The sequence below is a fragment of the Dipteris shenzhenensis genome, chromosome 20, assembly GCF_047967505.1.
Source record: "Dipteris shenzhenensis isolate YYH24624 ecotype China chromosome 20, Dip_SZ_1.0, whole genome shotgun sequence".
Taxonomy (NCBI): domain Eukaryota; kingdom Viridiplantae; phylum Streptophyta; class Polypodiopsida; order Gleicheniales; family Dipteridaceae; genus Dipteris; species Dipteris shenzhenensis.
This window is the reverse complement of record NC_141615.1, coordinates 49,775,508-49,797,527: the sequence shown is the minus strand read 5'-3', so window position 1 is coordinate 49,797,527 and position 22,020 is coordinate 49,775,508. Positions and strand designations below refer to the sequence as shown.

Below are 22,020 nucleotides of genomic sequence, written 5' to 3'. Positions count from 1 at the left end.
TGCCAATACAGAAGGTTGAAAGGTGAAGTTATGTACCTCTTTCCCGTAGCAGCATTGAAACAGATGTGGATATGCCGATAAAAGCTGTAAGTAGTGAGGCAAAAATAAGTCAACCACTGTAAGGCTGATTTGTACATTCTTGCTTTGAAAAGATGCTTCACTTAAAAAGAAAAGAATACACAATTGAACTCTGACGTAGGTTGCTCAGATCTTTGTTGTATAAGTCAAGGCAATCTCAAGTTATCGCCAAACATAGGAGTTCTGATGTTGCAGGCAAATACAGTACAAGACTCTAATGACTCTAATATAACTAAGTGGCCTGAGGAAGGTTTTTTTTTTGGGGGGAGGGGAGGGGGCGGGGGGGAGGTGGATAAAATCAGTAACTCAACCATTATTTCATGAGGCATCGGTATGATTCGACATTTCAAGAAATAGAAGTATCCTATTTTATGAGTCATCAATATAGTGACTGAAACCTTCAAAAGTTTCAGAATTCTTTTTTTCGTTTTCTTGAAATAGTTTGAGTTTTTACTAGAGTGATGGATCTACAATGACGATTGTAGAGCTTTACATGTTCTTCTGTTCATTTGATCGGGAAGGGGGGAACCTGAAAACTCAATGATATAGCAACAGATTGAAGGTGCTTTTCAACTTTCAAAAACCTCTTGTCCAGATAAAGAGGTTGGAGAGGAGATCTTGGAGCTGAACATATCTGCCATCTATCACCCAACATGTCAGAGGCCACCTCCTTCCTCTTCCTTTTGCATCAATACAGAAAAGAAAGGTGGCTAAGGACTCCAAAGACGTAAACTATAATAGTCGAGTGCCGGACCCATCATAGGAGAAAATATGATAAGGGCAGGTCATTTTGTATTTGCACAAATCTCAACCATATAGGTCAATGCCCAAGTTAAAAACAATGTGGTTGCAAGGGAGCAATGCCTATCAATTCCTTATGTAGATCTAAAGAATGGTTTTAAGCTTGTAACAAATCCCTTTGACAATCGTGAACCAGTATGGACTCACTTGTTCAATATTGAGAATACTGTAGCTTATATTATTCATAGAGGACTCTAAAGGGTTGATGGGATAAACCCTAAACCTAACCCTAACCCTAAGGCGTTGTGGCATCGTTGTATAAGGTTTTTCTGCCTCCTCCTTGGGTTTCTGCTCATGCAAATCATTATTCGGCACCTCATATGCCTCAGGGGCATTATATGCTTTTTCAGTGACATTCCAGGATTCTAGGCCTTTAAACCTTGGTGCCCCTTTCAGTATTTCTTTAATTAAGTGAGAGGCCTTGAAATCCAGGCTACATAAAGGATACACTCCTTACAACTGAGTGGGCATCCACATACCCTGCAAAGCCTTTACTGTTCACTGCTCTCACCACTCCTAGCAGTAGGTCTCCATCCCTAGTCCAGGAAGCTTGCACACAACCCAGAACTGTTACTAGCAGCCCACTCAGCCACTCAGCTCCCCACAGCTGTCACTAGTGCCCAATTAGTCATCCATCTGCTCAAAGCAGAGAGAAAGTATACAAGAGCTTTCTCCACTGTCCAAGACTGCCATGACCAATAGTCTCTCTCCCTATGGGTCGCACATATCCTGATACAATAACTTGTTTCCCAAAAGAGATCTAGCATCACAATATAGCTTGGCTTGCCTTCTTTCTGAAGGGGGTGACGATCTAAAGCTATGAAGGTTGTAAGAACCCGCACGTCAGAAAAACTAAGGCCTGAATTACAAGAGTGGTGGGGTGAGCGTGGAGTGTAACACAGGCGGCACTTCTCCTTCTCGGACGATTTACCTGCTCGCAGAACTTGCACCAAGCGATGATGAAGATTGAAGGCATCAACGCTTTTGTTCGTGGGCTGAATCTCTTCCGATGAGCGTTCGAGTGGTAATCCCTGCTAGAGGAGTCACTCGGAACAAGGAGTCTCCCCAGGTGTTTGTACGGTGATCTACACGTAGGGTAGTCTGTGAGGCGACGCACCCGTTATCTTACGAATTACGAGTGAACGCTGCTCGTGGGCGATGGACAGAGCGATAGATTTATTGCATCAGAAAGCGTGGACCTCATCGCAATCATACCTAGTTTGAGCCGCCATCGCTATTGCTACACCAGCAGACACGTGGCACATAGGTGATGTGGTGGCCACACGTGCAAGCTGACGTGTCAAGTTGACACGTGGCAGGTGACAGGGTAGTGAGAACACCAGCTGATGTGGCAGACCCACATGCAAGGATGACATGGCAGCCAGCTCAGTGGATGATGTGGCAGGACATGTGGCAGCTGACCTGGAGTGCCAGCTAGACAGGTGGCTGAGGTGGCTGACCTGAGATTAAGCTAACCCCAACACAGTTAGTTTAACTCTGGTTTAGTTAGTCTGGCTTGGTCACTGTAACCAGACTATGACCAGTCCAGTTAGTCTAGTTGCAGACTAACCAGACAAAAACCAATCAGTCTGGTTAGTGTAACCAGCCGGTTACTTCATCCAGTTACTGTCAAAAAAAAGAAAAAAGAAGACAGTTGCAGAGACTGTTTCTGTTAGCAGTTTTGACCTATCTGGTCAGAAAAAGCAGAAATCAGAGAAAATCAGAGATTTGCATAAAAAGAGTATGCATGCCTTTGAGCAGTGAAAAGAGGGAAAAACATATGCTTTTTGAAGTCATTTGCAGTAGCCAAAAAAAAGCCACACAGCTTTAAGTTTATGCCTTGAGTTGACAGCCTGGTACTGGCATAGATTGTGAATGCAAGACACCTCTTGTTGAGGTAATTTTCTCTATGAAAAGCAAAGGCTGCTTACATTAGTTGCATACACAGTGTGTGTGAGAAACTTGCAGATCTCGGACGAGTTATAAGAGAATGGCTCAGTCACCTATCCAGTGGGATTCACAAGATAGGGATGCACATCCAAGACAGAGAAGTGTGCAGCAAAATCAGTAAGAATTTGAGCAGATGGTACGCACTCGTATGCAGGAGATGGAAAATCTCAGAAGGGATCCAAGAGCTCAGCATTTGTTTCAAGCAAAAGCTATGCCTAATGGATGCACATCCAAGACAGAGAAGTGTGCATCAAAATCATTAAGAATTTGAGCAGATGGTACGCACTCGTATGCAGGAGATGGAAAATCTGAGAAGGGATCCAAGAGCTCAGCATTTGTTTCAAGCAAAAGCTATGCCTAATGCAGCATATGATGTGCCAATGCCAGAGGCACACTCTCGTGTACAGCCAGAGAAAGAGAGATCTCATAGGGGACGGTCTCATAGCAAGAAGAGATCGAGGCATCATCACCGATCTCCTAGTCCTTCACCGTCTACCTCGAGTTCGACTTCTGTATCTTCTTCTTTATAACATAAACCAGCCAGGAAAAGAAGGAAACACAAGAAGTCTAGGAAAAGTAAGTCTTCCAGAGAGACCAAGGAATTCAAAGAGGGAGGTAAATTTGTCAAGTTTATGACCTATAATGGACAATATGGTCATACAGACAAAGCATTGCAGCTCATCAGACAGTTTGATGCTGCATTCGGTACAGAAAAGTTTTCAGAATCCTCCAAATTAAGAATGGTCAGTTTGCACTTAACAGCGACAGCTAGTGCATGGTGGAGTGCACAGACCATAGATGGGTCAGCCCCAAGAGGTGAAAGGACTTCAAGAAAGCCTTCTACCAGCAGTTTATGCCTAAACAGTTTAGAGGTCACGTTTTTCAAGATTGGGACAGTTTGCATATGGATGCAGGAGATACAGTGGATGTGTACAACCAAAAGTTTTGGAATGCTTATTTGCAGGTTGCACCTTTCAAAAAGATCTCCAAAGGAACCCAAATGAGAAAGTATAGAGCAGGTCTCAGTCCAAGAATTCAGGTAGTAGTAAATGCTTTGGGAGCAAAGAACATTCAAGACCTTATGCATTCAGCTTCAGTAGCTAGTCTTGTGCCATTACAAGATCCATCCACAATACTATCCTTGCATGCAGGACGTGCTGAAAGAAAGAAAACTGATTTTTCAAAATCAGAAAAGAAAGAGTATCCCAAGGTTGAAAAGAAAGGGTTTCAGCCTCAGAAGCGAGGGGTACTCAGTTTTCAAAGTCATATAAAGGCAAATCCCCATTCACTCCTGAACAGATAGCTGAATTTCGCAGAGATGGGAAATGCTTTAAGTGTGGGAAAGAGGGGCATATGGCTGCCCAGTGCCCTGAGAAGCCTTCGGGTTCTAAGGAGCAGAAAAAGCCTCAAGTACCACCGAGGCCAATGGTGGGAGCAGTCCCAGATGTTTTGGGTAGTAGCTCAGACCCAAAGGAAAAAGAGCTTTTGCTATCATGGGGAAAGATAAGAGATCAGCAAACATTAATTCTATTTGATCTAGGGTCTACAAACAATTTCATATCTGAAGATTTAGCCCTGAGATTAGGGATAAAAACCGAAGAGCTAGGCAGAGCTCTTAATGCAGTGCAAGTTACTCCTTTGATTGGAAAGCTTCGTGTCCATGTGCAGAGCTATGTAGATCAGGAGGACTTTTTAATCTCTCCTCTCAAGCAGCATGCTGTTGCACTTGGTACACCATGGTTGCATCGAAGGGAAGTAACAATAGAATACCCAGAGAGGGTGCTGAGTTTTATCCATAGGGGGAAAAACCTGCGTTTAGTTGCCAAGAATAAAGGGACTATCCCCATTGTATCTGATGTTACATGTGGTAAAGCAATAAAGTCTGCAATTTCCGCGCACATGATTTTTGTAAAAAAGAGAATGATATGCATGCTGAAATGAATGATGCAAACAAAGATAAATTTCAGTTTCTTGTAAACTTTAAAGATTTCTTGTCCGATGCTTTGCCAGGGGAGTTACCCCCAGAGAGACCAGAAGATCATCAGATAGAGTTAATGCCTGGTAGTGAGCCACCAAATAGACCACATTATAGAGTCAGTGCGACTCAGAGAGAGGAGATTATGGCTCAAGTGTAGGACTTGCTATCCAAAGGGTTGATTCAGCCCAGCTCGTCTCCTTTTTGCTCACCAGTACTTCTAGTACAGAAGAAAGATGGTTCTTTTCGAATGTGCATTGAATAAGATGACCATCAAAAATAGATTCCCGATACCACGCATAGATGATGTGCTTGACCAGCTCAGAGGAGCAATAGTTTTCAGCAAGATAGACTTGAAGAGTGGCTATCATCAAGTCAGAATACAACCACAAGATGTGCATAAGACAGCTTTTCGCACTACATTCGGGTTGAATACTTAGTGATGCCAACAGTTTTCAGCAAGATAGACTTGAAGAGTGGCTATCATCAAGTCAGAATACAACCACAAGATGTGCATAAGACAGCTTTTCGCACTACATTCGGGTTGTATGAATACTTAGTGATGCCTTTTGGGTTGACCAATGCTCCAGCTACATTCAATAGAATGATGGATCACATCTTCCGAAAGTATAGGCATTTCACGGGTACTTTCTTTAATGATATCCTAGTCTTTTCAAAGACAGAAAAAGAGCACAGGGAACATCTTGCTTTGGTATCAAGAACTTCGAAATCATTAACTTTTTGCCAATAGCAAGAAAAGTGAATTCTTTTTGGAAGAAATCCATTATCTGGGGCATATAATATCCAAGAATGGGATACAGATGGATCCTGCAAAGATCCGAGCCATCCAAGAATGGCCTGAGCTGAAAACTGTGCATGAAGTCCGTAGTTTTTTGGGACTTTGCTCCTATTACAGGAGATTCATCAGGCATTTTGCTGATATCGCAGCTCCATTACATGACCTTACTAAGAAAAATACAGCCTTTACATGGGGAATATCACAGAAGAAAGCATTCAATACACTCAAGGAGAAGTTGACTACAGAATATCACAGAAGAAAGCATTCAATACACTCAAGGAGAAGTTGACTACAGAGCCTATTCTTGTAGTCCCGGATCTTTATCAACCTTTTGATGTTGATTGTGATGCTTGTGGAGAGTGTGTTGGGGCTGCATTACATTAGAATGGACATGTAGTAGCATACGAGAGCCGAAGATTGCGTGATGCTGAAAGATATCTGGAAATCTATGAGAAAGAGTTATTGTCTATAATCCATGCCATCCATACATGGAAGCATTATCTTTTGGGTGCAGATTTTACTATTAAGACAGATCACCAAAGTCTGAGATATTTTCTAACTCAGGCAAAACTTTCCGAGAAGCATATGAAATGGGCAAATATGCTGTCAATGTATCATTTTCAGATTGTCCATACCCTAGGAATTCGGAACAAAGTGGCAGATGCCTTATCCCGAAGACCCCAGGTCAACAATGTGACTATTGCTTATCATCAGGACCTGGAAGGCATGAGGGAGCAATGTGCTAATGATGCAAATTTTGGCGAAATTTTACAGCAAATGCAAGAGGGGCAGTCCACCAGTCACTATTCCCTGAAAGATGGGTTAATGAAAGATGACTGCCTATGCATCACCCAGGAGATGAGGAAAAAGATTTTGGAGGAATGCCATGCACCTCCCTATGCTGGACATAGAGGAATTACAGCAACAACTCTAGCACTAGAGAGGTATTTCTTTTGGCCAAGGATGCGGAAAGATATACATTAGTTTGTTACGTATGCCTTACGATTCAGAATGTGAAGTATGATAGACGAGAGGCACCTGGCCTACTTATGCCTCTTCCCGTGCCTCAGGCACCATGGGAAAGTATTACAATGGACTTCATTTTTTATTTGCCAAGATCAAAGTCAGGGAATGATGGGATTTGGACTATCATTGATAGATTCAGCAAGCAAGCTCATTTCATTCCGGTTCGCAAAACCCTAAAGGCAGACCATATGGCTAAGCTTTTCAAAGTCCATTGTCAGTAATCGAGATCCCAGAATGACCAGTCTATTTTGGAGAGCTTTATTTGATAACATGGGGACGAATTTGAATTTTTCTTCTTCTTTCCATCCCCAGACAGATGGTCAAAGTGAAGTAGCAAATTCTACAGCATTGGATATGCTGAAATGCTACGTGGGTGACCAAGGTTCAGACTGGGAAAAGTACCTACCATTAGTAGAGTTTGCTTACAACAATACAGTACACAACTCTACAGGAAAAGCCCCCTTTGAGGTCATTTATGGGAAGGTGATACTGCCACCTATCCTGAGGACCAAGGATGAAATATTTGCAGCTGATCAGTTTGTGAGAGACCTCTAGACAGCTTATAGCCAAGTCCAGACAGCAATTGAAACAGCAATTGAAAGGTCTCAAGGAAGCATAAAAGAGTTGCAGATAAGCATAGGAGACAGTTAAATCTCAAGGAAGGGGATTGGGTACTTTTAAAGTTCGAGAAAGCTAGGTCCGCAAGTTTAAAGGCAAACAAAAAGTGTATGCAAACTTATCTTCCAGATATTATGGCCCTTTCAGGGTTACAGAGAGAATAAATGAGGTTGCATACAGGTTGGCATTGCCAGAGCATTGGAGGATTCACAATGCATTCCATGTGAGTCTTCTAAAGAAATTCCAGAGGCCAGAGCCTACAGAGCCAGTATCAGAGGATCCACCAGGAGTGGATGAGCTGGAGGAGGTCCTTCAGCTAGAGCAGATTGTGTACCATACTATACGCAAAGGCCCTCAGGGCAAGGAGCTTTACAGGTATCTTGTAAAATTCAAGAATTATACGGCATTGGATGCCAAGTGAATGGATGAAGACATGTTGTCCGATCATCCACAGCTTCTGGATGTTTACAAGGAAGCTTTTCAGTTGAGGTCAACTGAATAGAAGCCGAGGGGATGTCACCACAATGTAAATATCCTAAGTCAAAGTACAGTTGACTATAGTCGAGATCCACAAAGCTCCTGCGAGCTTCCCCCTCCCCCTCCGTACCTCTACCTCCCCTAGCCCTCCTCCTCCTCGCCTCGGCTTCACCTCCCCCTCACCCGCTGCCGCTGCGCCCTCCCTCGCCATCCCCGCTCACCTCCGCCTCACCCCCCCTCACCCCGCCTCACCCTCCCCGCCTCGCTCCGCCCCCCCTCGCCACGCTCACCCCCCCTCCCGCTCCGTCTCTCCCCCTTGCCCCTCCGCTCCACCCCTCCCCGCTTCCGCTCCTCTCACACCCCCCCCGCCTCCCGCTCCGCCCACCCACCCCTCGCCCCCCGCCCTCGCCTCCTTTCGCCTCACCGCCCCCCCTCCATTTCACCCCCGTCTCCCTTCCCGCTCTCCGCCCCCCGCCCCCCCCGCCCCTTCGCTTCACCTTTTTTTTTTTTTTTTAAAAAAAACCCTTCCCCCCACCCCCCGTCCGCCTCTCGCCCCACTCCGCCTCTCCCCCGCCCCCGCTTTCGTTCCCGCCTCCTCTCCACCGCCCCCGATCCCCGCCCCCACTCCTCCACCCCGCGCCATCTCCGCTTCCTGCCCCCCCATCCCGCTTCCTCCGCCCCCCGCCCTCCATCCTTCCCGCCACACCCAGGCTCCACCCTCCCGCATCTACCCCCCCTCCTTTTTTGGGTGGCAGCCTTTTCCTCATCGGAAGCCTTGCAGTTTGTCTTGGCGGTATGGCGGCCCCTTGCTCGGAACCGGAGGCCCAGACGGACCCTCCCTCTCCAGATGCCTACCGCGTCATCCTGACAGAGCAACAATCATCTCGGGTTCAGGAGGTTGCCAATGACTTTGCCCTTACCTCTGTTTATGGCAGAGTCATTGGACATTCCCCCTCCAGATCAGCCATCAGGGACTGGCTCCAGTCCACCCTCATGCTAGAGGACGGCCATATTGAGGAGGTGGCCCTTATGGGAAGGGGCATCTTCTGGCTCAAACTCTCCAATGCGAAAGCGGCGAGCAACCTGATTGCTGGCTCCCCCACGACTGTGGATGGAAAGATTGTCATGATAGTCCCGTGGTACCGCGGATTTAGCGCAGCGGATTTTGATGCTCGGTTTCGTATACCTCGTTATCCAGTGACGCTAGTTTTTCCAGGTCTTGCTGCTGAGCTACGGCCGATTGTCAGGGACCTGGGCTCCCACTTTGGCTGGGTTATGCACGATACTTTCGTCGATGCGGTGACTACGGCAGGAGCCCCCCGAGTCCGTGTGGCTGTGGCGGATCCTGCGACTCTCCCGACAGTGATCGAGATCGTGACAGATGCCGGCAGCATCACCCAGAGCATGGTAGTCACCGGACAGCCAGGGCAGTGTTTGAGGTGTCACGGCTTCGGGCACCTGGCGGCTGTTTGTCCAAGCTTCGCCAGCTCTTCTCGACCCCCCCCGCCCCCCCCCTCTCCGCCCCCTCCCCCCCCTCCGGGCAGCCACGCCAGGAGGAGCAGAGGCAGCCGGAGCCCGGACCAGAGTTAGCTGGCGGCTGGACTGAGGTTAGAAGGAAAAGAGGAAAGAACAAGAAGATTTCTGATAAAGGCAAAGAGGCTGAGGTTACCCAACCTGCAGCTGCACCTCAGAGACCTGACAGGCAGCCGCCCCAGGGACCTGGGAGAGCATCTTCTTCGACGGTAGCCCGCCCTCCACAGACTTAAGTCCCCCTCTCCTCCTCCCCCCAGCCTCTTCCCATTCAGCCCCAGGCCGTCCCCCATCTGCACCCCATTTCTCCCGACCCGCAGCTTCAGCTCCCTCCTCGTCCTCCTCAGTCTTCTCCCCCTCCTTCTCAGCCCCAGTTCCAGATGCATCCCCATCCCTCCCCCCCCCCCGCCTCTTTCAGCTCTCCCGCAGAGCTAGTTGCACCGACGGCTCCTCAGCTGAGGGCAGCCCCCGCTCCCCCTCCTCCTCCTCCTCCACTAGTCGCCCCTGAGGAGTCTGTGTTGCCTATTCCCCAGCCTCCTCCCCCTCCCCCTCCGTTGGCAGGACACCCTGAGTCTACACCTTCACCGGAGCAGGCTTCTCTGTCCGCTAGCCCCTCAGTAGCAGACTCTGACGGGCCTCAGCTTCAGGAGAGAGAGCTCCCCCGCGACTTTTTCAGATCTGGCCCCTGGGACTACTTGGATGTGGCCGACCTCGGGACTTTCCCTGCTTGCCTCGACATCAGTATCTTCCTGCTCCGCAAAGGGGCGGATGGGAAGATAGCCGCCTTGGCCCCCAGGGATGGCCCTAGCTTTGCTTTCACGTTCCTTAGCGACGGCACCGAGACCTGGACAGACGACTCGGTCTGGGAGGCTCTCAGGGAGCAGACACATGCTCAGGTTTGCTCCTGGATAGGCCCGTCCGGTGGGCAGCTTCTCGAGACTCAGTGGTCCGAGGGTGACGTGCGCCTGCGGTGGCGTTGCGCCGCCAAACGCTTCAGACTGATTGTGATCCTCAGGCCCCCCCTGTATTGGACCCTCCCCCAAGATGTCAGAGCCTGGACCCCTCAGAAACTCCGCGCTTTCTACGGCATGACCACCTCAGAGATCTCGAGCTGGCTCGAGAAAGCTTTCGTTCATGGTACCAAAGGCCTCTCGCCTTTGCTGAAGGTGTTGAAGGACGGGCAGGATGACCCCGCCTCCCCCTCCAAACCTTCCCATAAGCGTCAGCGCCTCCACTCCGAGATGTCAGCTTCTTCTTCGACTTCGACCGCGAGCAGACAGCTGTTCGCAGCCTCCCAGCCCTCACCATGAGCCTACACCTCGTTTCCTGGAATGTGAACGGGTTTCACTCTTCTGGAACCCGTGGTCCTAGGAAGCTCATTTTGAGACAGGAACTTCAGCCAGCAGTGATAGGTCGTTTGGATGTACTTCTGCTCCAGGAGCACAAGCTTTCTGCGGCTCACTCCTGCAGATGCGGGAAGATTCTCCCTGGACATTCTCACACTTATTGGGAGCCCTCGATCGGCGCACTGGGGAGGAGTGGTGGTGTTTGTACCTCCGTGGGCGAGCAGCTAGCCCAGGGAGTTTTCGGTCATGGCACGCTGATACCAGGCCGTGCCCTTTGGGTAGGCCTGGAACTGGAGGGATCCAGAGTTGGAGTCCTCAACATTTATGCTCCCACAGATCTCCGTTGTAGAGCCACCTTCTGGAGGACACTTACAGGGATTCTCCCAGACATGGATTCCTGGATTGTTGGAGGTGACTTCAACAATCTGGAGACCTTGGAGGACCAGCAGGGCAGAGGACCGGAGTTTACAGGTATGTCTCAGGCAGAGCAGTCAGCTTGGGACTCTTTTATCTTTGCGACAGGAGGAAGGGACAGTTGGCGAGACCCGTCCTTCCGACGCTGGCACGGGAGCTTGGACTTTTCGTGGGGCTTCCGCAGGGAAGGAGGCAGACTCCTCGAGAGGCTGGATAGATTTTATGTTAGTGATTGGGCCATCGGCAGAGGCGGTTAGGCGGGTATAGTTCCAGGGACGACACTGTCCGACCATGCGCCTGTGTTTTTATCATTAGATTCGGCAGCTCAGTCCCTTCCCCCCCGCTCATGCCGGATTCCTGACTCCATTTTCTCGAGGGAGGATGTGCGCAGCAGTATTTGCAGTCTTTGGGACAGAGACTGGGGCGAGTGCGTGGATCTGGTTGGCTCGGTGGCGCAGGCTTTGCAGGAGTCCAGCCAGATCTGCCAGCTCGCAGCCCTACAGGTTCGACAGGATTGGTGGGGCAGAGAGAGAGCTCTTCGGAGGGACCTCACCTCCATTCAGCGACTCCAGCAGGCTTCCCCGGGCTCGGAGGAGCTTCGGATCCAGGCCCTTCGAGCCAGAGCCCTTCTGGAGGAGACACTCGAGCGTCGCTCAGAGTTTTCCTATCACGCCCTCTCCTTCTGGGCCCGGAAGGGTGACCGGATGTGCAGGGAGTTCTTCAGGACGCATGGCCAGAGAGCTGCAGGTGATCAGCTTCGGAGTCTCAGGACAGCGGATGGTCACATCATTACGGATCCGGGGGAGGTCTTGGGGTTGGCCACTGACTTCTACAGGACCCTCTTCCAGCAGGAGCCACTTGCCCCTCGTACTCGACGTGCCCGTGAGGAGGTGTGGAGGCACACTCCATCCCTGGTCCAGCCTAGCATGCAGGCGACGTTGTTGGCACCGTTCACCATGGATGAGATGTTGGAGGCCTTGATGGCCATCGACGGACAGAAATGCCCAGGTGAGGATGAGCTATCCCGGGCATTCTTCACCTCCTTCTGGGACCAGATCCATCAGCCCCTCCTTGCAGCTCTGCAGAGGATTTTTAGCAGCGGTCAGATGCCAGAGAGCCTTTCCTCGGGACTGATTTGCCTCATCCCAAAGGGAGGAGATAGACAGGAGATCCGTCAGTGGCGCCCGATCACTCTCCTTACCACTGCCTACAAAATCCTCGCCAAGATGATCAGCGCCAGAGTTCGGTCTCTACTCCCAGACCTCATCCATGACACTCAGACAGGCTTTGTCCAGGATCGCAGTATCCTGGATAATGTCTTCACCTTTTCAGAGGCGGCAGAGTGGGCTCAGCACAGCGGATCACACCTTGCCATTCTACTTCTCGACTTTGAGAAGGCCTACGATCGAGTGGACTGGTTCTTTTTGGAGGGGACTCTGGAGCGGCTAGGTTTCCCAGCAGGTTGGATTCAGGGTATCTCAGCTTTGTACAGGACAGCTTCTAGCAGGGTCATCATTGGAGGCAGGATGGGTGAGCGCTTTAGCTTGGAGAGATCAGTGCGTCAGGGCTGCCCCCTTGCTCCTTACCTGTTTCTCTTCTTCGCCGAGGCTATGACTTACTACCTTCGGGCGAGGTCTACAGGGATCAGGGGTGTTCGCCTTCCACTCCGGGAGGACACGGAGCTTTTGGACTCGGAGTACGCAGATGATACAGCCCTGTATGTCTAGGACGATGAGAGGATGCTAGAGAGGGTGCGGATGGCCCTGGAGGTCTTCTGCTCGGCCGCTGGTGCGAAAATCAACTGGAACAAATCAGTTGGTTTTCTCACAGACCCCGGGGCGTGTTCTCAGTGGGGGAGGTTTTTGGGTTTCAGATGGATCCCACGGGGACAGACAGCTAGATACCTTGGTTTTCAGGTTGGCCTAGACATCACGCCAGCTCAGCAGTTTCTCCCGGTGCTAGACTCCATCCGACGGAAGCTGGCTTTCTGGAGCACTGCTAAGCTTTCCCTTGCAGGTCCTGGTAGTTAACCAGGTCCTCCTAGCCACGGCTTGGTATGTGGCTTCCTGCTGGTGTTTCTCGAGATCCAGCGTGGCACAGCTCAGGAGGCTGGTTCGGAACTTCCTTTGGTCCGGGGAGGATGGTCTCAGAGATACCAGAGCCAGGGTTGCTTGGCAGACAGTCATTCTTCCGCAGGCTGAGGGTGGCCTGGGGGTCATCGATCCAGAGCTTCAGAGTCAGGCCTTGTTAGGCAAGCTTGTCATCCGCGGTTTGACCCCGGGGGGGCAGACGTGGAAGATGTTTCTTCAGCAGGGAGTCGGTTCTTGTGTCCCGCGCTGAGGTGGAGAGTGGCTACCGTCCCTCAGGTGGATCTTCACTTCCGCACCGCTCACTCAGCCCCGTTCCCCACTCGTTCGTAGCCTCCTCATGGTTTGGAGGCGGCTCTGCCCCAGTCTCATTCAGTCCCCTCCTAGCTGTCAGGAGGAGATCGATCGCCAGCCGCTTATCTGGAACAGTCAGGTCAGAGATGCCAAGGGCCTTCAGTTGGGGGAGAGATCACATATCAGGTGGGATGGCTGGATGAGGGGCCAGCCTGGTCCCTTCGAGTTTGGAGGGATACGTACAGACATCTGGAGACGGCTGATCTTGCAGACGCAGCTGGAGGTGCACGCGGAGCCCAGGCGAGACGCACGGAGATCGACGGCGCGATCCCAGCTGATTGGTTGGTTCCACCTGAGCCTCAGGTCCTCATGCCTGGTGACGCCCGCTGGCTGGGACAGTTCACCCCCCGTGGCATCCCACTGGTGATCGCAGGACGTATGGATGACTCCTCTATCTCCTTCGCGGTTTTTGGGGATGGACGACTCAGGAGAGAGGATGCGCTCATCGACCCCCTACTCCCATGGCAGAGGGTTCGGGTCGTAGGCCTTTTGGGGAAGGTCTGGCGTACCGATCCTAGCATCGAGCAGGACCAGATGCAGCTTTGGCGTCTCTGGCTCTGGGAGGGGCGGGCCTTGTCAGAGCTTGATTGGGACCCAGGAGAGTGGTGGTGGCCAGAGATTGTGACAGGACAGGGGCCGACCTCCTTCTTCGCCTACAGCACGACTCTGGGCACAGGCGAGTTCTTGGGAGGATGCAGAGCCGCCCCCCCACCCAGCGGCCCAGCTGGTATGCACAGGGTATTTCCAGGTTCTTTTTGCAGGCATTCTGGAAGGCCTTGTGGGAGAGCTGGCGGCCGCAGAAGATCTCATACTTCCTGTGGCTTCTTGCCCACAAAGGTCTTCCAGTGGGGAGCTGGTTGCGGCAGATAGGCCAGGACGGATGCTGTCAGATTTGCCATGAGGATGAGGAGTCACCAAAACACTGCCTGTGGAGCTGCACTCGCGCCCAGGAAGTGTGGAGGTGGACTTTCGGGATTCTTACTCGCGCAGCACCAGAGCTAGGATTGATCACTTGGGGCGCGTTCTGTTGGTGCAGCACCGCACCTGGTCTTCATCACTTATTCGAGGCATGCCAGCAGGACCCCACTTTCCTTATCACACAGGGGACGTGGGGGCCGCTCGAGGGTATCCCGCAGCACCTAGCAGAGGCTGATACAGGAGTTCGGGAGAGGCAGCCAGTCTGGGAGATTATTAGCAGCATTGCAGGGTGGCACATCTGGACCTCGCGCTGCGCGCAGATCCTCGGTGGCACCTCCTTATCGACTGCCGAGATCATGACGGAGATTTGGAGCGAGATTATTCATACCCTCAGAGGCCAGTGGGACCAGATTCAGGGAGATTCCCGGGCCGGTCAGGAGAAGCGGAGACGCTTCCTCCGGGCTTGGGACACACAGGGCCTCTTCTTCGAGCAGACTTCGCAGGGCCTTCGGTGGCACTACTCACCACCCCGATGGCTGTTCATTCACACTCGTCTTATCCCTCCGTGAGAGTATGATTTATTTTGTTACCTTTTAGGGCTGTGTCCGATTTGTGAACGCAGCCCGTCAGCTACAAGCTGACCTTTTGTATCTTGTTCTCGAAGTAATATAATTAGCACTGTTTTTTCGGCAAAAAAAAGTACAGTTGACCATTTATTTGATCATAATTAAAGAGTTTTCCATCTGGGTTAATTATGGTCAAAAGAGTTCTTTTTTTTAGTAGTCAAAGAATTGACTACGGTCAAAGATACTTAACTCTGGCAAGTAAACCTGACTTCGGTTGGGGACACTTGGTTTATTACCAAGAGGGTTAACTACGGTTAACCAGAGAACTACAAAGCTAACTATGGTCAAAGAGTGTTGACTTCGGTCAACGAGATTTGGCATGCGCCAAGAGGGTTAACTACGGTTAACTAAGATGTGCCAACTTCCGTTGGAGAGACTTGACTATAATTAAGGCGCCTCGACCCTTGGTCAAAGCCTCTTAATTATGATCAAGGGTGTTGGCTTTGGTCAACCAGAGAATAAATATATATTTGTATATTTGTTATGTGTGCACATGTGTTCAATGGGGACGCCCACCGTGACTAGAATTAGTCCACAATGTGTTATTTGCATGCAAAGCGCTAACAATTAATGGGTACCATGGTGGTGCGCTTTAATTAATTGTTGCAGGTACTAGGAAGAGTGATTTTCCTAAGCGCAATGGAGCCTAACAAGAGTCTAGGAGGCGGTTCGCGTGACCAAGTGCTTGAAAGACTCTAGAGTTGCCCTTAGTGGCATGTGATTAGGAAAGTAATGTAGAAATTGACAAGTGGCTTGTTGCCAAGAAGGGGAGCGTGAGAGCTCATGTAATTATTATTCACGTCTGGATTTTTGTATGAACAGCTTCCATGCTGAACTCATGTACTTGATTTCTCTCTGAAGAATAAAACCCTTGGGGGGGGGTCCAGCCCGACGATTGTTCTAGGCCCTAGCGTTTCTATTGAGAGAGGGAGAGGGAGAGAAATGAGAGTGTTTCTGCTGTCTTTTACGATGAGGAATTACAGTAAAACTAACAAGTAACCAGTCAACACTGTTACATTAACAATTCAGCAAAAGTATTACCGGCAGATTGGGAGCTAGAGTGCCCCTGCACCAAGACAAAGACACAGATTGGCCCCAAACCTTGGCGCCCCTTTCGGTATTTCTTTAATTAAGTGAGAGGCCTTGAAATCCAGGCTACATAAAGGATACACTCCTTACAACTGGGGCATTCCACATCCCAGTGGGCATCCACATACCCTGCAAAGCCTTTACTGTTCACTGCTCTCACCACTCCTAGCAGTAGGTCTCCATCCCTAGTCCAGGAAGCTTGCACACAACCCAGAACTGTTACTAGCAGCCCACTCAGCCACTCAGTTCCCCACAGCTGTCACTAGTGCCCAATTAGTCATCCATCTGCTCAAAGCAGAGAAAGAAAGTATACAAGAGCTTTCTCCACTGTCCAGGACTGCCATGACCAATAGTCTCTCTCCCTATGGGTCGCACATATCGTGATACAATAACTTGTTTCCCAAAAGAGATCTAGCATCACAATACAGCAAACGCTATGGCAGTCACACCTGTACCATCCCTCTCAGGGTTCCAGGGATACTTCCCATTCCAAGCATGGATTCCCGACCCCTTCCTACTCAGCAACAAGGCTGTACCAAAGATGTGCCGTCTGCCTAGCAACCACTGACTGCATGTGGCCCATCTCCTAGAGAAACCCAAAAAATATTCTCTCACGGAACATGTTACCAGCCAAAGCCAACAAATAAGATACACAATGAATTCAAACCCGCTTGCATTCAGTTCTCTTTCCAGTCTTAGTAGGCATCAGTATTACCAACATTAGCCCTGCGGGGCTTTGCTCTCACACCCATGAGCATCCTTGACCCAAATGCCTATACACGCAGCCCAAAGCCTCTGGAAATAGCTCACGTGAGCTGAGTAATAGGCCAACACCAGCCCCTTCACAAGCCCGTACATGAATAAGGATTAGCTTTGACACAAGAACCACGGGAGAGCCTTCAGCTGCAGCCATAAGCACCATGTGCCACCTTTGGGAGTCCGTACAAAAATCCGTGCACAGCCTTCATCTCCTGCAGGGAATGAATGAATCGTACGGCAGCCCGTACGACCAGCCGTACGATTCCGTACCAATATCGACTAAAGGCTCCGTATGGTTGCACACAGCTACTAATTACTCTCCGTACCGTCGTATGGTCACCGGCTGCTTCCGTCTGCCTGCATGCATCCTCCTGTGAGATCTCGTCCGTGACCCTTAACGTGATCATCCCGTCAACTTTTTTTCCATTCTCCTTGCCTGGAGGCTTCCAAGGTCCCTGCCAAAATGGTTTTGCATGGGCTTGCCACGTGGCAGCCCATGCCTTGGGTTGACCCCAAGCATGGTTGCCCTCGTTTGACATACGAAGCATCCTGTATGTTCCGTACTGTCCCGTACATTATGTTCGGGTTTTTTTTTTTGGGGGGGGGGGAGGGGGGGGTTTGTTTTTGGCATTTGTTTGTTTTGGATGGCTGGTTTTGTTATTGGTGGTGGTTCTGCCAAACTGATTTTGGGCCTCCCAAATGGCAAGGTTCCATATAAACCCCCTCTCTCCTCACTATGATCTCACACTAAGCATCTACCTCCGACTCTGAGTCTCGACTCTCCCCTCTTCATCTCCAACAAGTGATGAGGCTCAAGCTGCATCAAGCATCTTCATCTCTCTCCCTCTTTATCTCCATCAAGCACCTATATAACATGTTTGTAGAAGTTTTAAAGCTTGTACAAGTACCTACTCCAAAACTCTAAAATCTTTGCCTTTTTTTTTGGGTATCGAACGTACCATTGGAGGTACGCCTAAGATTTTTTAGTTCGTTTAGTACCGTACTAATATCGAATGGTATGCATCGAACGTGATCGTACGTGTCAACCGTGCCCCTGAGGGCCTTCATTTGCCCCTAGGCCCCCCTCTAGTGGGGCCTTTTTAAAAGCCCACCAATGACCAACTTAAAAATCCTAAGGCTCTTTGGGCCCCTCTTGGCCCTAGACCTTTCATTTGCCTTTTCCCCCAAGGCACAAATGCTAGGGGTTCTAGCACATCGAGTAACCCTTGACCTCACCCTTGTTTTCCCAGCGTCCTGCCCACATGCATGCCAACATGCATGCACTACAAATCACGCCCTCGTGACACATGCACCTGGCATGTAGAGACAAGCGACCATAGGGATTAGCTCAGACGTTTGGAAAATGTCAATCACTGGCTGCTGGAAAGCATACACAGAATCTGTGTGAGGAAGCTTTGTTCCATAGAAAATTGTTAAATCTGGCAGACTTGGATGAATTGAAGTCCCAGGCTGTAGCTCAGAGCTAGCAGACTATACGTCTTTATTATGTAGGCACAAATAATTGCAAGACATTGTGTGTGGAAGTTCACCTACCTTTGAGGTGGCTGTGATAGCCTTTTCATTTTAATCCCGTATCTCATCTCACTGAGAGCATTAGGCCTGAAAAATAATATTTATGTGTCTTTGACAGGTGACATACAAATTTCGGTGTCTGGTCAGAGTGATGGGAACCCTGCCATCCATGGTTGAGGATTTCTGTGTGCTACAGAATTCAGAAAAGTCGGAAGGACCACTTGATAGATCATTGGCGGACATGAAGCAAAGCTGTCAAGAAATGAAAAGATCATGTGGGTACGTGTACAGAGTGAAACTGGCGTTGGAGGATGCTACGGCGAGGATTCAAGCATTTCTGTGCGCTGATGATGCTGTATGCTCTGAAACGTTTTCTGCTCATGCTTTTGTATCCTTCATTGTAGAAATCCTGCAAATGTATTTAGTTTTTCAGAAATTTTGTGCGCTGGGATAGTACAATATTTGATTTTCCCTTACATTACAAGATGTTCACCATAATTGATGTGGCATACCATCAAAAGATGGCTAAATATTTTTGAACTGAGCGTCTGTAGTAGGATTCCTCTTTTCTATCGCCTTTTGTTTGTCCTCATGTGGATCCCAGTGGAAAGTTGTAGGACTTGTTTGAATGTCATGGCTGCACAGGAGCTGGTTTGGAACAGAGTGCTGGCCTTAGTGAGTTGAAGTCAGGAACGTCAAATATGATGTATGCTCATTGCTGAACTGCTGTATAGGAAGGAGAAGATAGGTTTCCATGAATGCAAAATTGTATGCTTTGATATATAGGCTTCATTGATGCTTTGCATAAAGAAGTCTTCCTGCCACGGATAGCAAATTGCAGTTCTGTATTGAGGTTCTGCGAGACAAGACTATCTTTTCCTGTTAGGCTTAATCGTTCCAGATCATATTTTAACTCTACAAGTTGAAAACTGTAGGATCGTTTTTTCAATGGCCACCCTGCTACTGATTTGCGGAATCACAGCGCAACAGTCGGTGCACTCCAAAGAAAAGTCCACAAGCTTCTTGGATTTGAAGAATATAGCTCATATGGAAGCAATAAAGCCGAAGTCAGATACAATCCTCCATGGATTAAGTGCTGTCTGAAGTCTTATTATCTGAAGAAAGAAAATCCATTAGATTCCAGGCAGTTCAGGATATTTGGAACCACACTGCCAGGATGATGGGATCCGGACATACATTCTGTTGGCAATTTGAAGATATGGAGATCAATTCTGATGGTTGACTTCATGTTGCAAAGGTATGTGCTCTTGGTGCCCATTGTAAAGTCACATTATGCTTCTAGCAAACTGTGTAAGGTACTATCAAGCTGTGGAGGCCTTTGTAAGGCTTGTTTATAAAAAAGGAGGTGAATTTGCCTGCTGTTGCTCTAGTCTGTACCTGCTTGTAGAGCATCTCAGCTACTTCATGAATAGCCTTGTGTTCAAAAGCAGTTCTAACATTGTAGCTGTTACAAATACTAACTGTTTTGCAAAGTATCCTCAACAAGACTTCTTTCTTCCCCTTTTCAATTTTGACTCTTTCAACATTTTTTGTACGGTTAGACTACAGATAAGGTCCCATTGGCATGCAACTTGTTGCAACCTTGTATGAAAGACAGAAATTCCCAGTCCCCACAGATGGGAATATTTTTTAAGCTGGTTTCTGTGGATGATCTCCAGCTTCACAAACAGGTGGAATGTTGATTCAGGGAAGACCAGTACAGAATCCAGTGCTCACTGCTAACAAGAAGCAAGTAATCAATGTAAATGGGAAAGCCAGGCAGTTTAGAGAAGTTGCACGGAATGTTAGGTGCGTAACAAGGACACTCGGTGAAAATTAAATATATTCTCCTGAACTGATTTTGAGAATAGTTCAACATGAAGACTGTTAGCTTCAACGGTGCTGTACTGATAATTCTGATGCTATGGCATGTATATTGTGTTTGAAGCTTACAAATAGAAGTTTAGCCCTTTTCTCTCGCGATGCTTGATTTAGCTCCCTGGTACTGACCACAGCTATAAGCCTTCAGTAGAAGCCAGAAAATTCTTCACTTTCCTCTCCAGATTCTATTTTGGAGTTTTTATCATCAAGATTTTACATCCAGAGTTCGTAAGATGGTGCAGAACACGTACGAAGCCATGGTGATCATGCAGTTTAAAATAACACGACCCCCCACAAATCCCCCTCGGGTACCTTCCCGATATAGTGGCCAATCCACAACTTTTTGGAAGATATTTGCTGCAAACTTGTTTAGTGAAGATCACATCCTACTTTGATCGGTCTTGCTAACTCTTGAATTCCTTTTTGCCTATTGAATTTATACTGTAAAGTTTGGAATTTTCTTGCGTTAATAAAACCAGTATAGCATTTCTCGTTTTATCATCAAAAGAGTTTTGCTGATCCCTTGAACATTTTCTAAAGACAAAACCTCCTTATATTTAGAATATTAGTCATTTGTTAGCACTGCCCCTAAAAGGGGCAGGCTATAGCATCGATTCAGATGCTCTTTTGAAAAGGGGCTAGTAGCCACGTGGCTTCCAGGCAACTGGTTTGCATGGTTGTCAACATGCCACGTGGCAGTCATGCAATCCTTTTGCATGGCTGGGCTGTGCAGCACCTGATGCGGGAGGATATCAGAACGGTGTACTGCTTTCCCTCCCTCTGTGAAACTGTGATGCGATTGTAGAATTCGTTGCACCGTTCTTTGCTTTCTAGCCTTCGCGAGGGATCCGAGCATAGCTCCCGATTTTGAAGGCTTGCCACATCCGGCTTCGACCTCGACCTCCCCCCTCCTTCTCCCCGGTCTGTTCACCTTCAGTTCGTATTCCCTTCCCTTCCATTGACGTTTCGTCGGTTCTTTATTTCCCATTCATCTGTTTAATCGTATTTGCTCGACCGATGCCACAAGCCCAGTCCAGGGAAATCTATAGCGCATCCGCATCAGCCCCTGGTTCCGATACGCAGTACAGCTGCGTAGTTACGTCATTCGCTAACAATGGTCCTGAATTGCTCAATCGCAACAGATAGATGGGAGCTAGGGTAGGACTAGACGCGTTGAAGAGGCCGTAATTTGTCATAGTAGGGGGGCACCGATTTTCAAATCTTCGTCGAAGAGCTCGAAGATGTAGGTGTTGATGGTGGCTCCTGGGCGCTTGGGAGTCGCTGAATTGTTGAGGATATGTGCTATAAGATTGCTATTGTAGATGGAAGCATTGTCAAGTGTGGCATCCGTATGAGAAGCGTCTCCGGAGTGGGGCCAACGCGTTGCCGAGACGACGATGGGGATTGGGCTGTAATTGAGCTGACCCATGGCGAAGGAAGCAGCGTGGAGGATAGCGCCGAACAGACTTCAGTAGTGGAAGAGAGTAGTGTTCGAATCCGTGACAATTTCGATTGGAGTGATGGGATTGAGGAGCGCATAATCGAGCGAGACGATACAGTTGCTGGCTTTGTAGATGTCGAAGGGGTAGATGTTGAGCATGAAGGAGGAGTAAGTGGAGTTGAGGAAATCGAACTGGAGTCCATTATCTTTGAGAGCGTGGCCGAGTGTCTGTCTCTACATGCGGTGAGGGATGGCTCACTGCATTCGATACATACAACACGCAGATAAATACAAGTGTCTTTTTGTGTTCCGGAATCC

At 49.0% G+C, this 22,020-nt stretch overlaps 1 protein-coding gene across 4 annotated transcripts in view; it reads left to right on the top strand.

The window, feature by feature from the left end:
• LOC147889792 (protection of telomeres protein 1a-like) overlaps positions 1–20,550 on the top strand; it is a 125,668-nt gene extending 105,118 nt beyond the window's left edge. For 2 of the 4 annotated variants that reach the window (XM_087391643.1, XM_087391644.1), the window contains exons 9-10: positions 18,499–18,735; positions 19,316–20,550. In XM_087391643.1, coding sequence (XP_087247769.1) covers positions 18,499–18,735; positions 19,316–19,561 — 483 coding nt within the window. In that variant the 3' untranslated portion in view covers positions 19,562–20,550. The remainder of the gene's footprint in view (positions 1–18,498; positions 18,736–19,315) is intronic. The other 2 variants (XR_015542910.1, XR_015542911.1) reach the window with 2 other exon arrangements.
• The last annotated feature ends 1,470 nt before the right edge of the window (positions 20,551–22,020 follow it).